General features: G+C 37.8%; 1 protein-coding gene across 6 annotated transcripts in view; it reads right to left on the reverse strand.

Moving 5' to 3' along the window:
* DST (dystonin) overlaps positions 1-22,104 on the reverse strand; it is a 289,185-nt gene that overhangs the window by 130,877 nt on the left and 136,204 nt on the right. For 4 of the 6 annotated variants that reach the window (XM_058802805.1, XM_058802809.1, XM_058802808.1 and 1 more), the window contains 21 exons: positions 15,340-15,452; positions 15,112-15,218; positions 14,463-14,582; positions 14,038-14,133; positions 13,832-13,959; positions 10,852-10,945; positions 10,312-10,466; positions 9,026-9,473; positions 8,815-8,943; positions 8,535-8,612; positions 8,271-8,432; positions 8,076-8,180; positions 5,990-6,085; positions 4,615-4,740; positions 4,093-4,245; positions 3,685-3,839; positions 3,362-3,488; positions 2,697-2,880; positions 1,628-1,785; positions 1,020-1,198; positions 608-746 (listed from right to left, as the gene is read on the reverse strand). In XM_058802805.1, coding sequence (XP_058658788.1) covers positions 608-746; positions 1,020-1,198; positions 1,628-1,785; positions 2,697-2,880; positions 3,362-3,488; positions 3,685-3,839; positions 4,093-4,245; positions 4,615-4,740; positions 5,990-6,085; positions 8,076-8,180; positions 8,271-8,432; positions 8,535-8,612; positions 8,815-8,943; positions 9,026-9,473; positions 10,312-10,466; positions 10,852-10,945; positions 13,832-13,959; positions 14,038-14,133; positions 14,463-14,582; positions 15,112-15,218; positions 15,340-15,452 — 3,052 coding nt within the window. Of the gene's footprint in view, positions 1-607; positions 747-1,019; positions 1,199-1,627; positions 1,786-2,696; positions 2,881-3,361; positions 3,489-3,684; positions 3,840-4,092; positions 4,246-4,614; positions 4,741-5,989; positions 6,086-8,075; positions 8,181-8,270; positions 8,433-8,534; positions 8,613-8,814; positions 8,944-9,025; positions 9,474-10,311; positions 10,467-10,851; positions 10,946-11,085; positions 11,293-13,831; positions 13,960-14,037; positions 14,134-14,462; positions 14,583-15,111; positions 15,219-15,339; positions 15,453-22,104 lie in introns of those variants that run through there. The other 2 variants (XM_058802810.1, XM_058802811.1) reach the window with 1 other exon arrangement.

Genomic DNA, 22,104 nt, shown 5'->3' on the forward strand with positions numbered 1-22,104 from the left:
CACAACACACAGATCAAAACACAGAGGTCAAATGAACACACTCACCTTAGAAATTATATCTTTCAAAAAAAATTATTAGGCAGATGCTAATCATTCTATCTAGCAAAAAAGCATTACTCATAATTTGTAATATCAAAATGAGTTATATACAGCAAACAAAAAATGCTGAACTTCAATCTTTCAGTTTCTCAAAGATAACTGCCAAACTTCCTAAAAAACCCTGATTAGAACACTGAAGCATCAAAAATATTATTGTGATCAAATTTACATAACATAAATATATGTTTATGCTACCCTAAGTATGTGGTACCTTCTGAAGAGCAAAGAAAATCTTACCGCAGCATTTATAAGTGCCACTTTTGCAAGTTCAGATACTTTAATGCATTTTGCAACAGCAGGAACATGCTTTCAACCTATCCAAATCCTAATGCTCCAAAGTAGCCATTTTTTTCTGAAATGTCAATTCAAATACCACCTCAAACTAAATACACAAGCCCATGTTTGACACCCTATAGAGTGAAGCATAAGGGAATCAGGTGTTAAAAGACAGATAGCTTTTGTCTTATTTTTTTTATTTGCCCATGAAAAGGCACTAACCAGCTCTTACCTTTAATGTACCCATCAGATTTTCAATATTGTTTTTGTCAGCTGTTACTGCCTCTTCTTCACACAACTTAGTTTCATAGTGTTTTACTAATGATTCTGCTGTTTGGGTGTTCGTCAGCACCAAATTGATAGTTTTTAATCTGAAAAACAGACCTCCTGTTAACTGAACCATAAAAAATCATAAAAAATAATAAATAAAATAAAACCACAAAATCATAACGATCAATACCAACACTCAACACATTTGTGTTTTTCAGCGTTTTCTTTCACAGGGCACCCCTTTATACAATGTTAAAATGTTAACTCCCTTTTCCTTGATCAGTATTATTCATTGTATTCATTATTAAATTGTTTCAATTTAAGAGAAAACTATAAACTAAAACATGTGTGATGGAAGACAGCCTAGTACATACTTTTCTATGAAAATGGAAGACATGGAGTAAACTTGGTTCATGTTTTGTATAACGACATTGAGCTCAGAGCGCAGAGTAGGGACTGAAGGTGAACCAGCAGCTTGACTGAAAAACTCTTCACATTTATCTGTGATGACTCCCAAGTCATCCTTCAGCCGATCCAGTTCTTTCTTCAGTTTCTGTAAAATGAAAGGTGATTGATAGTGCTTTTATCCTACATCAACCTGATAGATACTTTACATATCACTATGAGTACAGGTCTGCCCTCCTTTACTTCTTTGATGATGACACCATTAGAAAAAAATTGAAGAGAAATGTATGTGTAATAGGGAAACTAATGGAGATGCCATTGATCAGCATATTTTTGCTCACAAACATCTTTTTGTGATGCTGATCAGCAAAAAGATGCTGATCAAAAAGATGCTCCATTAGTTTCCCTATTACACATACAATTTATGAAGCTTCATATTACACATACGAAGCTAAATATTTGACTCCTCTTTTCAAGGTACACTGCAAACCTTCCTGGCTTACACTCAAAAGTCAGGATATATTTGTTTTCGAAATACAACTTTTCCTAGGCAAAACAGGCTTTCTCAAAGACTCACCTCTTGCTCTGAAATCCTAAGCACATTTTCATGTACATCATCCCTCTCCATCGGCGTCCGGATCTGCCGTATTAACCGCTCCTCACAACTCTCCAGTCGTAGTCTGATATTTCTGACTTCAGAGATGTACAGATTATAAATAGATTCTTCCTGCTCCTCTGTTGAGAGAATTAAGGCATATGTTAGCCATCAAAGTCATCATGTCATTTTCACCATAACTTCTCACACTTTTTATAAAGTCATTGCTCTACAGGTGTTTTCGTAACTGGCCAAAATGCCATCAGCTTCGATCAAAATTCTGGTTAAAAGGCAAATCTTAGGAACTTTTAAATTTTATTTTTATTAAATCATCTCCTCACACATGAAAAATAACCATCTGTGATCATTCTGCACAGGCATTACTCTATGATGACATTGCTAAATTCAGTGACTGATTCTTTTAATCAGTGGTAGCAGGGACATAAATCCTCTTTCAGATGCACAGTGCACCACAACTTTCCTGAAGCTGAGTGAACTTTGCTAATGAAGTAATCAGCTTTGCACTACTGTATTTCTTTAAGTCATCAACTACTCAACAGTAAATCAGAAGAGCTATTCTGAGCTTTCTGTTCTCACTGTATTAATACAGTGTTAATTACAGTTAAGACAGCAGTAACTACAGGCATCCTGTGGAGTCAGGAAAGTAGCTAGGACATTTTCCTTGCCTTAACAGAGTGAAAAATGTTCTAATTCAGTCACGAACTCAAAGTAATCAAGCTGTTTTTCCAGCATTCAAAAACAAGGAACAAGGACTAAGCAAGGAGCTGTAAAGCACATAATAAATTCTTAAGTGTAAAATTTCTTGTAGCATTCTGTATATTATGTAACACATCAATATTTTTGCATAGCTTAATATATACAAAGTTTAAAAAAATTAAGATCTTCTATACAATGGAATTGCACACATTGTTAAATTACTCTTTTCAAAAGGACACAGGCAGAAACAATATCACGATAAAAAAGATCTCAACATGAAGGACAAAATTTCTCTCATAAGGACATCTTTTGACATTTCTAAGCTAAGTTTTACCTCTTTCTGCAGACTTCAGAAGCTCTTGATAGTATTGCTTGCAAACATTAACCTCCCTTTCCAGCTGAGCTGTATCAGAGCTTGTAAAGATTTTGGACTCCTGGCTGTCTTCCACAAAATCATCAAAGCGGGACTGTAAATTGCTTAGAACCTGCTGATGTTCACCTGGCAGCATTGTCTTTATCTGCAACAGATTACAGACCCAAAGCACAGTCAGCAATGGTGCATCTCTCACACAGTTCCTGTGATGCTTTTTTATCAAAAAGCAATACTGATCAATTACTAAATGGTAAAGTCAAAGAATTGAGGTCCTGAAAGGTCTCTGTTCCTTAGCTGGAGTCCACTTGACAGCTGATAATTTACACTCAACATAAAATCTTTTTCAATCTTTCCCATCAGAAAAGGCTTCTGTTAAGCCAACCCTACATCAGACTTCATTTCTCTCATCAAACACCATGCAGCAAACAATAGCAAGGACAACTAGGGACACCTCAAGAACTATCTCAGATTCCTCTTTCCAACAGCAACAGTGATAAATTAGGTAGGAAAGTGTCATTTTCAGTATTGCAAATACTTCTTGCAACAGTTTGTGCTCTCACACAGTTTTAGTCATCCTGTAACTTCCTAGTAAATGGTTGAGAGCCCTTCCTAGTCATAACACTTACTGAGGCAACATTGCCAGCTCGAACAACTTCAATTTCATTTGTCAGGTAATGCCAGGACACCACACTCTTCATGTTTACATGTGACTCATGCCAAAGGGCCAGAACATTCTGAAATTGCTGTTCAATCCTGAAACAAAAAAAATTCCAACTTCAGATCAGGGTAACACATGAAAACAGGGAGAAAAAAAAAAAAAAAGAAAAAAAAACACCCAAAAAACCAGCAACAAAAATAAACCCACCAAAAAACTGTGAGATATTATTTTAACCCAAGTTTCATGTAAATAGATGTTAATAGAAAATAGGTAGTTTTACTTTGTCCCTACCTGTTGGCTGTATCTATTGCTTCTTTGTTTGGTGGATGAACTGTAAAGCATACAGACGGAACCATGGCCTCATTACCACTGGGGCTAATGACTTTCCATTTAGCACGATGGGAGTTGTTTGCTAATACACACTCATCATCTTTGTAAATAGTTATCTAGTATTAACAGAAAAGCAGAATCATTTGATGAGCCAAGCATTACAAAATAATTGTACAAAGCACTTCTGCAAATGCTGTCAACAAATAAGGAACAGAACAACAAAACCAATGTTCCAACCAAAGGATTTGCTCCTGTTTACTAGGGTGGAAGAAATTCATAGCCCAGCTTTCTCCAGGAACATGGTAATTAATGAAACTTTAGCTGAATTCTTACATCTGTAATTGGTTTGAGGAAATTTTAGTTTCTAACCTCAATTTGTCTATAGTCACAGATGGCTTTAATTGGAATGGATGTTTTGAGTACACAGTCAGGGTTCCTTGGCTTCAGCTGAATTATTGCCTTTGCTCTTCCCACAAGGCCTGCTACTGTGCTCTTATACTGCAAGAGTTGTTCTTTTTCTTCCTAGAACAGTTAAGAAAAGAATACGTCATCAGAGAAGTCCAGAATACAGTACTGCCTCTTTGATCCTGTTATGCTTTTTTTTTCCCACTGACTCCTTCTACAGTGTTTCTGAAAAGTAACACACTTCACAAAAACAAAGTATCTTTCTGAAGCCACTGTCTTCATATATCTGGTATTGTAAACACAAACAAATAAAACTGTATTTTAAAGTTATGAAAAATAGTAATTTATTTAAAAATTCTGAAAAAAATCAGCATTTTTTCCTTTACTTTATATGAATAATCTTAGCACATTTTATATCCCCCCATAACCTACACATTTCTTGTTTCACTGCAGCTCCTGCTAACTGCCTCCTACTAAAGTTCTTACCATGGACTCCTGGACAAGGTCTTCCAGTCTATGAAGACTGCTTGATCTATCACAGCTGTATTTTCGGTATATGGTATCTTTTAAATTCTTCAAATATTCCATAGCTTCTTTGGCATCGCTGAAAAACTAGGATAAAATAATTATCTGGGTTATTTTTAAACAAACTAAAAAATGCAGAATCAGCTACACTGAAGTTTTCAAGTGCTGTCCTTTAAAACAACCTTTTCTCATCACTTGAAGTGACCACTGCACCTCACTCAGCTACTCATGATCTCATGTCTCAATGTACTCTTCAAAAAGGCACACACTGCTAACACCAGTTATTCTTGGTATGACCTACATGCAAAATTAATTCTGCAATTATTGAACATACAATTAATGGCCATTCCTGCAATGAAACAATTTTATTAAGCCAATCCTGCTTCCTTTGGAATTACAATTACTTTCACATAGAAAGCACAGACAAATCCTACAACTATAGAAACTACCTGCAAAATCCAAGCAGCACAGCTGGGGCAAACATTTTGTTCAGGAAGGGAAATGAGCTGCCACACCTGGCAGTTCTGCAAGGGTATCTGCCCACCCAAACAAGGGTCCTGGTTAGGCACAACTGGGAATGGAAATCCCATTCTCTCCCTTAAGCCCCTTTTTCAAATCCAGAATTCCAGTTTCTTCCCCTTGTCACAAGCAGCTCAAATTGCTTTTTCTTCTCCAGTGTCCCATTCCTAACTTTGGGATCTCATCTTTCTCAGTCTAAAGGCATCTCACCCCTTCATCACCTCCCTTTCTCTTCAATCAAACAACCCAGAAGACACTAAGGATTCATCCTTATAATTTGAATGTTTTAAATTAGTAGATTTAAAAACAAACAAAACCAACCAAAAAACTCCTCTGTCTATCATGTTCATGCAAGTAACTTAATCATTTGCTGAGTGTGTGAACGGGTGACAATGAGATAGTCAGAGAGGTGTTTCATGGGATGTTTCTGCTCTCAGGGTGTTCTCTGCTCGCTTTATTATTAAGGCTGCACATTCCACTTTGCTTTGAGTAGTCCTGGAATAACCATCTAGAATATGTTCTCCCATTGTGCATGACAGGGAGAGAACAAGGTTTCATTCTCAGAGTCTCTACCTGCAGCTGCAGCACTGAAAAAAAATCTCAGGCCAGATTTTCATCTGCTGTGAACTGACAGAACTGTAGTGAAGAAACTGAGTTGTGGCAACACTGTGGGAGCATGGCTTATCATATAGTGACAGTACAAGACAAATGTCAATTCTACAGTTACTGTGAGAGAACAACTAGAGCTTTTCTTGCAACTTTTTTACTATGAACAAAACTTATAATATTTCATATTCTGTTTGATTTACTTTCTTACCTCAAAATATGCAGCATTTTCTCTCAAATGTTGTTCAACACAGTGGCAAAGCTGCAGAATCCAGCTCCATTGTGTCTGCATTGCAGCTCTATAGGCCTTTAAGGAAGAGAGACATATTCTATAAGTGGAAATGAAAACAAAAACTTCCATACCTTTACAGCATTTAGGAAACACAAAAGTAATGCAGCAAACACAAACAACTAAAACCTGACCACCTCAGCTCCCGAGAGATTCCCCCAGTCTAGGCTCATCTACAATTCTGTGTGCCTAGTTACTCATTCAGAACAGCTGGGGCCTTTCCTGGATACAACTGGTACATTGCAGGAGCCCTGAATACCCAGCTGGGATCGGTAAATGGCAGGAGGAGCCCTGAGCACCCAGCTGGGATCGGTACATTGCAGGAGGAGCCCTGAATACCCAGCTGGGATCGGTAAATGGCAGGAGGAGCCCTGAGCACCCAGCTGAGATCGGTACATTGTAGGAGCACAGAACACCCAGCTGGGATCGGTACATTGCAGGAGGAGCCCTGAGCACCCAGCTGGGATTGGTAAATTGCCGGAGCCCTGAATACCCAGCTGGGATCGGTACATTGCAGGAGGAGCCCTGAGCACCCAGCTGGGATTGGTAAATTGCCGGAGCCCTGAATACCCAGCTGGGATCGGTACATTGCAGGAGGAGCCCTGAGCACCCAGCTGAGATCGGTAAATTGCCGGAGCCCTGAATACCCAGCTGGGATCGGTACATTGCCGGAGCCCTGAATACCCAGCTGGGATCGGTAAATTGCTGGAGCCCTGAATACCCAGCTGGGATCGGTACATTGCCGGAGCCCTGAATACCGAGCTGGGATCCCCCCCCAGCCCGGGCCGATCCCGGTTTGGGGCCCCCGAGGAGCCGCGCCCGCCTCGCCAGCAGGGGGCGCTCCTGCCCTTGGGAAGTCCCCCCAGTCCCGGGGTCCGGACTGCGGTCACCCCCGTCCCAAACAGCTTTTCCATTGTCTTCCAGGAATTCCAAACTGATGCATTAATGCATATATTGTTCTGCAGAAAAGGATGATTTTTTAAGGGTATTTTTATAAAGATCCCAGTATAGCGTCATTGGAGACAGCATAACCTGCACAGTCATGGTGGCTGCGATGGCCTGGTTTTGTAACAGGCATCCCCAGTGCGGTTTCACCCTACACCAGTAAGAGCCCATTAGAACAGCTCATACTTTTAAAGAACAGAATTGCCCACATTACAAAAAAAGTCATTTATTATTCCAAGTAGATATCCTGAGAAGTAAGGAAAGGAGGGGTTTTCTTCATGTTTCCCATTTTTGCAAATGTAAACTAGCAGAGCTGGAGAACAATTAAAATGCATTCTCTGACTTTTTTTATTCTTGTATAATAAATCAGCTTTTTATTGTTTCAGTCTTTACCACTCACTGTCTGTATCTACTCTTTCCTTGAAGGTCTACAAGGAAAAGTGTTTTACATTCCCCTTTGAAAACCTGTTATGACCCTACAACAGCTACAATAAATTTTTCTGTAAATTGTTTATGTATGTAACATAGAACTAGATTCAAGCCTGAAGTAAATCATATCACCTGGTCAGATTTTACCATCCAAACAAGTTTCATAATTAACTGACAAGTGAGTTTTGAAACCCACCCTAAATCATATTAGGAACCTGCACATACAGTAAGTGATGACAAAGGCTCTTACTGATTGAAATTTCTTTCAATCCAACAAGAAAGAAACCACATAAGGACTGTTCTGTGCCCTCAGTCTGTCAATGCAATTTGTATCAACAGCTCTAGAAGCTGCATGACCAGAAACATCTCTACAGACCAATTAATTTTAGAGTTTCAGGAGATTTCATCTAAGCAATCCAAGGTATAACCATAACTTTAAAAAGTGGTTTTGCTTTTTGGAAACTGGAAGATAAATACAACAGAGATGCTGAAGAAGAAATTTTAGAAGGGCCCCTTAATTTAGAGTCTTGTTTAATTTTCTCTAAATTGCCTTCTTTTCCCCCTTTTGCCCCAAAACTCAGCTCTTTTAAATCCCAAAACTTTCCTTGTTTTGGTGCTGGTTTTACTAACTTACCTCAATGGTTAGCCTGGCTGGGTGGTTTTCAAGAAGCAATTGCTCAGCTATTTCTTGTACTGATTTAATAACCTCTTCTTTTTCATCAAGCTCTCTCATTAATTCCTATTTCAGACAAAAAAAAAGTTTTAGAACTCTATCTAATTAATAAAGATCATTTAATAATTCCCTCTGGATTATATTAGCAATACATACTGCATGATATTCCTTTTTTCTTGTTATATTGGGGTTTCTTTCACTCCAGTCATACGCAACCTCTTCCTCTTCTTTTTCATTCAGCCATATCAACTCTCTAGTAGCACGAGACACAAAATTGTGAAGAGTATCTAGATGTCTTTCCTGATTTCTTGATGTGTTCTTTAGCAAAAGGAAAAGAAAAAGATTTAAAAGAATCAGAATTTAAAGCTCATCCCTTATCAGAAATTATGCACACTAAAAAGCTGAACATGGTTAACTTACCAAGAGTTTTGAATACTGACTCTCCAGTTTGTGCAGTTTTTCTGCATAACTGAGTTTAAGAGGGGCAGTCATTTGGATCTGTATTTGGTATATGAGATCAAAGACAATAAAAAGGTTAGATATGCTAAACCATTAGATCTTCTGATTTCATCATAAGTCATGTAGAGAGCAGAAATAAAGGTAAGACTGTGAAATCCAAACACAGTTCTGAAATTCAACACTAGTTTATGGGTCACCCAGTAAGAAAGCAAGCAAAGAAATAAAGAACGTGGTGTGGTACCTCACTGATTTTAGCTTCTTTAAGGCTGGATTCAAATTCCTCAATAGCTTTGTGGACATTTTTGTGATTTTCCAAATGGCTTTCAACACTTGGCAAATCTGAACCCCATTCTACTCGATCAAGTTGAACCTTACAAACAGGAAGAAAAGATTAGCCATGATCTATAAAAAGTAAATCATTAAAAGTGGGCTGTTTCTGCAAAAATTGCTACCTGCATTTCTTCCACCCAGCTCAACAGGTCCTGGACAAACTTCATGTTCACCTCCTCTTCTGTCAAATTCTGATCCACGAAAGCCGATTTCATGAGAGGTTTTCTGATTTGCATCAGTTTGAGTGTTTGCAGAGCGCCGCCGTCGACCCCCGTCGCGTAGCTCTGAATTAACCGCGGCGGGATGCCCGACGGGTAGGCGGGCGTCACGGCCGGGGTCAGCCTGGAGCTCAGGCCTGACGACAGGCCAGATGTCAAAGTAGGTGTTAAACCCTGTGTCATTGCAGCATTTAATTCAGGCGTTAGGTTTGTTGTAAATCCTGAGTTTAAGCTTTCTGTTATTCCTGATATCATCAGCTTTGTCTGCTCCGTGGTCAGCGCGTGCCCCTTGCTGTACACGGAAGAGCACTCGGTCCGCAGGGCCATCAGGTCATCACGAAGTTTTGCAACTCTATTAAAGCAGAATTAAAAAAAAAAACCCAATGAATGCTTATGATTAAGGTTTATCATGATCAACTGAATAGTGACATGAGCTCACGTTATCTCTCACGCTTTAGTTGCACTTAAATATTATAAGTAAATATTTTATTAGAAATTACAGGGAATATCAGCTTATAGTTCTGTACAGATAATAAATGCAGAAATTAGGCAAAGTCTGAAAAAATGGTTATAGGTACTAACATGCACCATACACAAATCCAGGGAACAATCAGCAAACCAGAAATCTTACAAGACACTACATGTTGGGGTAGATCAAACACCTCAGTTCACTGCCAAGGAGTTATGCACTTCATCTCAATCAGTCCAGGGATGAATCCCAAAAAAAACTTTGGAGCCACTTCTTCATAAAACATTTATGCAGTTTAAATGCTTCTTTCTGCCAACACTATACACAGTGTCATACACAACCTAATGTTACTCCACTTATTACCTGTTAATACACCTACAGCTGTCACCAGAATCTCATCTTCATTTAAAAATCAAATTTAGTAAATTCTAAATGTGTTTTGCATGCAATAAAACAAGCTAACATCTTTACAAACAGATATCTAGTAAACATTACACATTAAAACATGTCCAGGGATTGACTTCATTTTCATAAATAAGTAAAATATCTCCTGTTGTCTTCAACATTTGTGGGCAATGCACCCACCAGAATATGTGATATTTGGGTACCCAGTGACAGGCCATGAAGTTTAAGTATAGTTATAAAGAACTGAAATTTTTTTCCATATAGGGAATCCATATTTGGGACATTTACTTATTCACATAAACATACTGTAAAGTACCTTTGAACAAGCTGGTCTGCTTGATAGTATTTTCCATCAATAAGAATTTGGGCATCAATCACTTGCTGGCGGAGAAGATTCTCAGATTCAAGAAGATACCCAGCTATCTCTGCCTCGTGCTGGAACTGGAGCCCTGACTCCAATCTCTTGGTGTCCTTAATAAAGAAGAGAAAGTCATAAGCCTTCAGCTAAAACCAAAGAGATATCAGCTCTAAGAATTATATTTAAATAAAAAAAAGAAACTTATTCTTATCTTGAAACAATTGTGAAGCATTTAATTAATTACAGAACAAAAAAATATTAACAGACCACACCCTAGGCAACTTGTGGTATTTTCTTGAAGAAATGCTGCTTTTACAGTACAATGAAAATAAAAGTAGCAGCTATTAAGGTTGCCTTCACAAACCCTCAAGAAATTTTGTACAATGAAAATAAAAGTAGCAGCTATTAAGGTTGCCTTCACAAACCCTCAAGAAATTTTTGCCATTCAACTTCTATAAATTTATGACTACAGACAAGTAAAATCTCTGACTGACTTACAGACTGCAGAGCATTCCGGGCAAGTATCAGTTTGTCCTCACAGCTCCGGCTGTCCCGCTGAATTCTGTTCGCAATTTGCTGCAGCATCTCCAACCTAGATGGTGCCAAAGCATTTCAGGAAAATAAATAAGTACTATGTTATTTTTATATTTACAACCATGCTGCATGACTTTAAAAACAAACAAATGAATCAACAGCATCTACCACAAAGCACAAAGGCATATGTCAAGTTACCTGTTCCCTTCTAAGGTTCCATTTCCAAAGCTTATACAAGATTTAATCAGCGTGGGACCACAATTAACAGAAAGGAAATTCTCATTAGAGTCGACACTGGTCCGAGTACTCGTGCTGTTGCTAAACAGCGAATCACTGCTATGATAGCTGTAACTACTGCTATTCATCTTTACATCCAGGGCACAGATCTTCTGGCTGTTTGCATTTGCTGAAAAATGAAGATAAAAGCCCTGCAAAATGTACAGCTTCTAGGGATGAAATTCCACTACTGGCTTTTGAAACGCCTAGACTCCTCCTTTATATAGGCTTCTGTATGCACATTTAAAACCCAGCAATTAATATTCTGCCAGCTCTTCAAAGGATTTTACCTGGGGCTATGTACGCTACCTTGCTTTTGGCTTCCCTACCTTGCATTAAAGCTTTGCAAGTACAGACTAGGCAGCAACAATGGGGCGTCTCTAGGAAACAGACACACCAAATATTTTATTGAAGTGTCACTAAATAACTATAAACCAAATAAGAACTAAAAGAACTCTTTGTGGTGTCCCTCAGACTCTTCAATGGAAAGTTTCAAAAAGGAGTGAAGTGAGAAATCCACACTCGACAGTGCAGTACAAATAACCTCCAGGCTGGGCTGACTCCTTTTCCTTCAACTAGAACTGCACAAAAAAGCTGGGAGAGTATCAGGGTTAATCAGCTCATTACAATATAAACTGGGACACCTATACACCATCCAACCTAATGTCATTCCTGCACTGTCCAAGCATGCATCTTCACTAACTGCCCGTCCCACTACACTGTCCTCCTGAAAATTTCCCTTCATCTTCTTCCACATGCACAGCCAATTGCTTCCAGCTGTTTTGACCAGAAAATAAGTAAGAAAAATCTGATCACTTCTTTCAAGTTTAACTTTTTAACTCAGATTTTGGGCTGGGGTGATTTTTTCAGTATTTCACTGCCTGCTTTTAGGATTCCTGAACAACCACACCCATCCCATAAGGTAACTGTTTACGCAGCAGAGCTCTGCAAAGGCACAGACACACCCCTGCAGCAATGCCAAACTCTGCCAGTTTTGCAAACTAGAGCTCAGTTTGGCACTCTCCTCATTGGCACCATATTAATTTTGATCCCATATACCAATCTGGCCACACATTGTCTGTGTGTCTGTGTGGATTCTTTGAGATGTATTCGACAGACTTTCAAGTAAAGTTTTATTATTCAACAGGTTTCAGTATTGGCTGAAGTCACATTTTTGCCACTATCAAATTTCATCCCAACAGCTGTATCAGCACCTCATAATGATGAGATGCACTGGTAACCAGTGCAACAAACACGAATTACGTTCTTGCGTCCACATCAATCAATACTTTTAACTTGGTGACTAAACCAGAAGCACTTAATGACATTTTCTCTCTCATTTTACAGTGAACATCACCTGTAGTGACCACCACCATATGACCTGTCACTAAGCATGTTTTCCCTTCCTGAAATATGGGAAGGAAGTTAGGTTCATGTTTATCTGTGCTCAGACCATAAAAAAAATAGAAATAAACTAATGTCATTTACACACATTCTCAACAAAGATAATCCAGCTTTCTGCAAGTATGAACAGAATTTCTATTGGTGAAGCCAGACACTTTGCTCTCAGCAGGTTGGGACAGATTAACCTACAAGACCTAGCAGGCTGTGCTGCTGCTGCTGCTTTCCAGTGTTCTGCTCTGCATAAGAGGGAAAACTCAGTGTGGACAGCTTCGTGTTCCTCTGTAGGAACTTGTTCCACCGTTGGGTGCTGTGAATCAACACCTCCTACTGGATCTGCCATTTCAGTCATGCTCTTGCTCTTGTAAGCATGACACATGTTTAATCAGTTCTGACTGGCTTTGTCCTCTGACTGAAATCTCTCTTGCTAAGGACTTCCTATACAATGGGCTGGATTCCTTACACCTAGTTTCAGGTACCTAAACCAGAGAGATAGGTTACCCTGTCATCACCAGAAAGTCAGAAACAAGATTCTCTAGGAAGATGTGATTCAGATCTTAGATGTCTCATTTGGATGCATAAGGTCAAGCAGAATGAATCCAGACCCAGGTGTCTGTATCTACCCACAGGTAGAAGCTCCAAAAATCATTTAACAGAGTTTTTAAATTAATTAATGGACAGGACCTGTATCTCCCACAGAAATTAAAAGGACATACCATTAAAAACTGCTCTCAGACTGCATCAAGACTTTAATCATGCTTAATATGCTATCAGTGATGTAAAAAATGTCCCACGGCCTACTCTCATGAAAGGCTACTATGCCTTTCCACATCTAAACACTTGGTGTGCTCTCAAGTACCACCAACTTTTTAAACTTCTAGAATGCCGTGCACCAAGAAAAACACACATTTCATGTAAGGGATGAGGATGGTCCTTATATGAAATCAAGATGGAAGGAGACAGTGACATGGTATAAACCCAGCTTTGACTAAGTGCACAAAGAAAGTGGTTATATATGTGCAAAAGTGCTTTGATGATCTGAGGCCCAGATACTGTTCATCACAACCTTCTGAGCCCACCACAGTTGTTTATGTCTGGACTTGCCTCTAAGCAGGTAGAGACTTTCAGACCTTGAACAAAGACAGAAATGCTTGATCTAAAAAAATAATATGGACATTATCATAGAGGAAGATATTTACAACTTTCAATATGGGTTAAAACAACAGAAAATATATTAACAAAGCCTGTCAAATATTCACTAGCGTACCTCTCCACTTCAGGCCTAAGGGTCTTCTCTCTTTCCAGCATGGCAATAATCAGCTTTCCCCATTCTTTTTCTATATCATTTGGATGGTAGCCTTGAGAAAGTTTGATGCGTCCAAATTCTATCCAGACCTTAAAAATTCATATGTACTTGTTATTTTAGGCCACAGAAAAGAAATTTCTATACATTTCAATGATGTCAAAACTTACCTCTAGCAGTTTATATAGATGTTTGATTTTTGATTTATCTGTCTCCTTCGGTGGAATTTCTGTTTCTTTAAACTGTAAATATTGATTATAAAGTGCCTACAGAAACATGAAAAATAACATCATGTTTTATTTGCAATGAATATAACCTTAGTCTACAAACCCTCTTCTAATACTCTTCACAAGCTTACCTTTATACTGTTCAACTAGAGTTCTACAAAAAACAATCGGTGACAAGGTAAAGATTTGATTTTGATTGTTCATATGCTAGCAACATATTGATTATACTTTGAAAAGGTTAAGGAGCAGTACTGCTCTGCAGTCGACTTGATTGTATAAATCAACAAGCACGTCAGTTGTTCAAGTATGCTTTGAGTCAGTAAGATAAAGTGTAATTCCAGCAAGCAGTCTAAACCACCACACCTCACCTTCAGTTCCACAGGATTATTGGGAAATGTTCTGTCAGACATTATCGTGACATGGTGTCTGATCCACTGCATGAGGTAGTTCACCATATTCTGATATTCAACCCATTTGACTTCAACATCCTGCCAAAGCAAAACCCAGATTACAGAAGAGGTGAAAATCATCAAGAACTCATTTCTGCTTCAGCTTTGAAGACTTCATGTATATAGAAAATAGATTTTGAAATCCTGCAATTCTGAAACAATATTTATTTGCTCTTTAAAGATCAGTTAAAGTTTTCTTTATATGATTTTGGTCTTCAGTTTTGATCCCAAATAATTCTACTGAAAACAAAATATTTTCTAGATTAATAAATTTCAAGCTGGTAAGAGTCAGAGAGGCATAATTTATATATTCGCAACTGAAAAGTAAGAACTTTGACTCGATCTTTCTCCAAATCAGACACACTGTTTTCAGTTAAGCTCTTTGCACAAATAATTTCATGTCTATGACATGAAATAGCTAAGACTCTAAAACCTCAGGTTAGAAAAACCATGCTAAAGAAAATTGTGACAGCAGTCCTATGGAAGATCTAGCTAACATTCTGGATCTGAAATTCAGAATTGTATTAATGTAGCTCACACACTACACAAGTGTTGTTTAGCTACTTACATTTGCACTGATGCCTTCACCACCTTCTGGTACTTTGGGAAATGCATCATAAAGTGATGACACATAAGTTATTACTGACTTCTCATCAGGTGAGGAAACATCAACATCTAAAAGAGCAAGACAGAACAGTGCTTTATCACATAGTTGTAACAATGCCCACAGCTACAACCTACAGGCAGATTGGATTTTATTTTAGCGTTGGGGGTTTTGCAACAAAACCACTCTTACCTTCAGGATCCAGAAGTCTGGCAACACCAAGTTTTTCTGCTACAAAAAAAGCATGTTCTAAATTTGCGAGGTTGCTTTGAACAGCAACGGTATTCATGTCTATCAGGTCCGGCCTGTCAAATAAAAACAGCAACACTTGATTACAATTCTTTACCAGTGTTAAATTACTGCTGTATTGGTAAATCAAACCATGGGCATGGATTGACAACAACAGAGTTTTCATTATAGAAGGATTTCACTAAAATCAGGGGAACAGGCTGAGACCACTGCTAACTGAGAACACACAAGCAGCAGAAAACTACAACATTCTGCTCTTCATGTACAAGCTGGTTTCCAGCCATCCCTTGCATACACCTGTATTTTCTTATGTATATTTATTCATGTGCATTGACATTGTATTTCAACATCTTGTCCTTTCCACTGCCCTTGAGATTAAATTCACTTTTCTCTTTTACAGGAGGGAGTTACTTTCTACTGCCTTCACAAGTTTTCAGTCATTCTGCATCAAATTCTTCAGCATGTGTCAGAAGCCACACAGTAACAAAGATAGTCACAAAAACACCACTTCAATATTTTCTGAAGAGCTTTAAAGGGGTCTTCTGCAAACACATTTAAGCCCTGCTTTCAGATATACATTGGTGCCAATTCTCTTATAAGTAACTCTCAGTCCCGTGCACTTAAACCTCCACACCTTCATCCTGCTAAACTCCATTTCCAGCCACAATATGCTTGCTTTAATGGAATAATTGTCTTAAGCCAATCTTGCCTATAAATATTTTTAAGGCTCATAGTTATTATCCTGTATCAATCCTGCACCAGCATCACTACTTTAATGTTTTAAATCAATGTAAAACTTCAAAACTAATATTGCCCTTGATGTTTGCTATGTAGGAGTTGAGTTTTAGATCTTGTGATTCTTAGTGTGTTTCTCCTTGCCTCTTTCAGTACTTGGAATTTTCAAACATGCTGAGCAAAGCTCAGCAGAAAAAAAAGCAAAAGCTCATCTCACTGAAGTCAATTAGAGCCACAAGGGTCTGAAACCTTTGCTTCTGAAATCCTACACTACTGAAAACTAGACTCACCATGAAAAAAACACCTAAAACAAAACACCAAAAAAAACAAAATTGATATCCAACTAGCAGCAAACAACTCCATTCTTAAATATTCTCATTTTTGCTTCTAGAAAAACTATTTTCTTAGTTTTACCAAGTAGAAGTTTTAAATAATTGCAAGAGATAGGAATAAAACTCTTAAATACAATTGTTCAAAATTAATGCTAACATTTCATTTGGCAGCACCTTAAATTCCCTCAATAACAAAACAGCATTAACTTTGGGAAATTCAGTACAATCTTGACTTTGAACTGACTACAAGGGCACTGTAAAGAAAAATCTATTTCTTTTCAGCCATTTAGAATCACTGCGTTCCTTGTGCTCTTTTGAAGACAAGTGTACAAGACAGATAATAACACTGCACCCATTACGCCTCGAAAGAACACTTAATAATAACAAAATGTAAGCAGTGCAATATAATCCTCCTGGGGCAGTGGGGCTTTCCACTTCCAATATGCTCTGTGGGAGCATGATCAAGCTCACGCTGCTCTCTTCTGAATTTCAGTGCAAGGAAAACAATGCAATGAAACCAATATCAGCTGTTGCTCTCAGCAGCACAGAAAATCCATGAAAAATGAAAGACAGTACTAGAAAAGAAAACTGAGCACCCCCATCTCCAGTTTCACCCATAATAATAGAGATAGTATGAGTAATAAAGATTGCTTTAACAGCAGTTCTGACAAGAGAATCAGGTTTTTGTAAGTGTAACACTGTTGCTTAGGTTATTTTTTTCTCCTCCTGCCTTCTTTACATTTGTTTCACATTTGATAAAAATGTCCCAAGAATAATCTTGCACTGCCTGACTGCCAACTCTCAGAACATGAAAGAACATGTTGTAAAAGCCCTGACTATTCCCAGAAAACGAGCTGCAAGCTACAGAGACACTAACACAATAATCTCATCAGAATAAAGCTTTCATTCAGTTGAAGAGGTAACATGGTTCTCACCGAGACACAAGTAATGAAATCAATAAAAACAACTGCTCTCCCATAATAAATGCCATTTTTGCTTGCTGTAAGGTTGCAGAGATACCTGTCCACTGACTCAAAATAACTGTTGAAATTGCAATTGTGATGAGTATCCTCTAATACATTAATTGCCATAGTTGAAGCAAACACTTCAATTTATAAGCATTGTCCATCATGGAAAATATTCCCTTTTTTTTTAAGGCTATAGAGCAAATATATGAGTTTTGTAGAAGTTATTTGTATTGTATTATAAATACATTTCATACCACTTTGCATAGCATTATTAAGTAGTTCTATGCATAATCAAGACCAAATTAAACTAAATGCCTTTTAAGTAACATACAGTGACTCTACCTTCTGTCATAATATTGTGAGTCATCTTATGGCAGATTTTTCAGTGGGCTGGGGCCTTGCCATGAAAACACACATAAACATCCCAAACACCAGTCAAGTTGGAACATTCCATGCAAAGAAGATGCTTCTGCTGCAGCCACACCTAAGTCAAGGGTTTGGCTTCCACATTAAGAGCCATTAATCATTTAATTTATTAAAAATCTGCTGCTGCCATTTCAGATCTTAGTGTAGGTGTTAGAAATTAGATACAATTTGTATCAGAAATTATGGGGAAAAAAGCATAAATAATACAACATGATTTAGGAAGCTAACTAAATTATGATAAATTCAAGAAAACAACACCTAGTACCACAAAGACAGGGAAGAGAGCAGTATCTGAATAACAGCAGATACTTCTGGTCTGCAAAGACTCCTTGAAATCAGAGTTGTACATTATAAATAACATTAGGTACATGTAGATTTTCTCATTGCCAGAACTTAATACCTAGCAAAATAGTTCAAGATCCAAATTAGCATCTATAATATTTCCCATTAAAATAAAATATTATATTTGAATGGGACTTGATATCTCAAAACAGAAAAAGATGTTTAACTGAGCTTTATTTTCCCAGTCAATGACGAAGAAGTCACATCCTTCTCCTCACTCTTGTGGGATGGCACTTGCTCAAGTTACAACAATGTTAAGCTTTACTAAAACATATATATCAGAGTAATATTTCACATGAAAATTCTGTTAATGCATTCAGAAGGCTGAGAAGTCTGAAGTTATTTACATGAACCATCTAAACTGTTTAATCTCCACAATTCTTTCTCAGTCAAAACTCTGCAGGCTGCCTGAGTAATAACCTGATATTAAAGGATATTTCATTCTTGGCTTATATTTAGTTGAAACACTAACATAGAGACTTTCAAGCAGAACTCAAAAAAACATGACTGAAGATGCAGAGTGAAGTGTACCACGTCACTACAGTCCAATTAGCTTTTCCACTGCTGTAATTGGAAAATGCTTACAGAAGTTAAACTTATTTTTTTCATTGTTCACAGAAAAATGAAAAAGACGGGTGTTTCATTGTTGACAGAAAAATGAGAAAGACTCATGCCTTTATTAGGGATAGAAGGATTACCAGAACAAATGAAAGACCACGCCAGAATACACAGTCATAGACAAAAATATTAAAAACAAACAAAAAAATCATCAGTTCTAGAGATTTTGATTAATAACAGAAACATTGCAAAGCAAAAAAAAAAAAATTTCATGCAAAACTGAAATTTTAGCTCTATCTTTTCAAATATGCATCTCCTGTTACTTCCCCAGGAACTCTATAAATGAGATGATGAAGCAACATATATCATTTAACCTATATAATTAGGCCTACCATTTGCCTATCTCTTAACAAAGTTATAAAAATACCAACGTGTTTACAGCCATTTATATGTTGAGTCACTGTTTTAGAACTTACTAAATAATTTGTCCCCATATCAGGTACAAATCTAAGCCCTGCTCAAAACAGCTTGTCAAAGAACCTGCTTCAGAAAGACTGAGGCAATAACACAGCTGGAATGATGGCTGGACTTGAGCTCCCCCATACCGTTCTTTGTGCCCCACACACTTTGCTTGGTTCCCCACGTTTGCAGTGCTCACACACAGCCATGACCAGGAGAGCAAATCCCAGTGTCAGAGGTACCCTTTGCTAGTACATATGCCTACCACATTTTCCTGGTTTTTTTCAGCGATAGTCCGATCACTTAGAGAAGAGGAAGAAGAGAGTTTCTGCTCAAGAATGTCAAGGAGGTTTGACTTTGTGGCATTAGGGAGGTACAGGTCTCTTCCATCAGCACAATCAAGGACCACCATGTGGACATAGAGCACATGGTGCTGTAGCAGGTTCCTTGGTGTCAAAAACCCCATGCCAAGGAAAGGACATAAAATGTCAACTCTGAGTCAAAACTATCTTCTATTACACCCCAGACTTCCCTCTCATTTAGAAGCTCTAGATTCACACATGATATGGTGATAAAAAAAGTTACCCCAATGCATCAAACCACTGGGTGAAGCTGAGCTGTGATGTCACTGAAGTTAGGCAACAGTCCAGAATACAGAGAAAATCAAAGATTTCAATTAGAAAAATGTCTCTATAGGAAAGCTTTATCCTTACAACTGTGATAAACAAAAAAGCATGCTGCTGCATGCAGCTCCCGCATATTGTTTGTTCATGTGGCAAAATCTTTTCTAAATCTCCACAGGTCTCCAGCCTCAATTACATACTCTGTTAATTTGATCATTGTGCCTTTTATCCTTTTTGGTTCCCCTCTTCCATTGATATGACAGGAATGCCTGCACTACATGATTTTATGTATCTCTATAGATTTCACTCAATGCCCCTTTATAAAGATGAACAAAAATGCCTTTTTATTTCCTTGAGAGCTGAAAAATTCTCATGTGATCTGAACCCTTCAGCTCTCCCTTGCTTATTTCTTCATAGTTTTTCATCTAAATTTTCAGATATGATGAACAAAACTGAAAAAACCAATTGCAATGGACAGTATAACAAGAGCACACTATTTACGAATGCATGCCTATTCTTCAGACATCCCAACATATTATATCAAAACTTCCCACAGAAAAAGAATTAATATTTTAACTGCACTTAAAATAAGGAAAGCAAAAGCTGTCAGGTGCCCTAACATTAATTAATCCCCTAACAACATACAGAGCTAACTCAGGTAATTCCTTCTATTGTGCATGTCCTTGACTCGACAAGCACTGAATTTAAGAAACCTAATGAAGCTGCCTGTCCTACATTTGTTAGCACTGCAAAACTTTACCTGAAACTTGCCATACCAATTAAAATTTAGGTAAATACACAATTGTGGCATTGCAATATCAAAGATCTTTTAGTTAAATGTGGAGTTCATCTTTAGCCATGCAAAACAAACCCTAATCACAACTTGGCAGTAAATTTGCAATGCAGGTTTCAAACTCAGTACAAACATGAATGAAACTAGAAAGGATCTGTTAGTCCTTCCACTAGATTTAAAATCAGTTTTTACACTCTCTTAGTACAAAGAGCTGTTTCCATCATTACAAAACCAGTAATGGTACAGCAGCTTCAGCAATTTTTGGCTATGATAAAATTTAAATGGGAATAAGGCTTGTAACTCATAACCTCAACCGACACCATGCAATCCACAAAAATAATCATAAATAATGTACTTTTCCTTGAACTGTGAATACCAAAAATACAATGAAGAAACCCAACTAAAATGTTTTTCTGTTCTGCATCCTGAGAATATGCCCTCCAGACCACAGTAGTGGCTGCTTGACAGAATGGCTTCCCAGTGGGATAGTTAGTACAGTTACCAATGAGGAAGAATGGTGAGGTACTGTAAAGAGTTCAAACAATTTCCCAAAGGCTCCTTGTCCTGTCTTGGAGACAACCATTTCTCCAAGTGCCACAAATTTGCCAAAGGCATTCCCTGAAGACCAAACATTTCCCTATGTGATTTATCACTGGCACATAGGCCCCCACTGCTCAGACACCACATCCTTTTGCATTAAGACTCTGACACCCTTAGGTGTCCTGGTCTTCGCTGATGCAAGAGTACAAAACACATGAACCCCCAATTAAAAAAACCTCGCCTTTCAATGCAAATTGTTAGTTTATGTTTTATTCCCATTAAAATTACAAGAAAAAAAGCTTTGATTTTATCCCAGATTGGGGTTTTTTCTGAGTTACAGCAAAAACAAAACTGTTATTCAGTTGCTACTTAGCAGTAGGATTCAGCACAATATACACAGAGATAATTTCAAGCCCAGGTCTGAAATTAATCAAGCCAACTGACTGGAAGTCATCCATCTAATGCCCACTAAGGCTAACCACCACCACAATACAAGATACTGAAATTGCAGGCATGCTTCTGGTACTATTTTAATACAGTCTTTACCAGTCTCCAGGTTAGGTAACTTGTTATTTGTAAATCCATTAGAAATATACTCAGGCAAGTAATATTAAAAACATGTCAATATTTTTAAGCACCCTAAATGCAGTTTATGTTTTGCCAAATTGCCAATTCTCAACACCAAGTTCATTTATTCTACACAAAAAATTCTGTTGAAAATAGTAGGAACCACACCATGAGGTGCATGGAAAGAGGGCTGCAACACAACCAAAGTCACGTTTTCTTTCTGTTAAAGCTGGATTACAAAAAAGTACAAGTCACAAAACAGCAAGCCAAAACCAGCAGACCCAACTAATCTCTTCATTTAAAACTTATCCCCTAGCATTTTAAGGCTTGACACTGTGCAATATTTAGTTTCTTTCTCATTCATT

Source organism: Ammospiza caudacuta, chromosome 3, assembly GCF_027887145.1.
Source record: "Ammospiza caudacuta isolate bAmmCau1 chromosome 3, bAmmCau1.pri, whole genome shotgun sequence".
NCBI classification, from domain to species: domain Eukaryota; kingdom Metazoa; phylum Chordata; class Aves; order Passeriformes; family Passerellidae; genus Ammospiza; species Ammospiza caudacuta.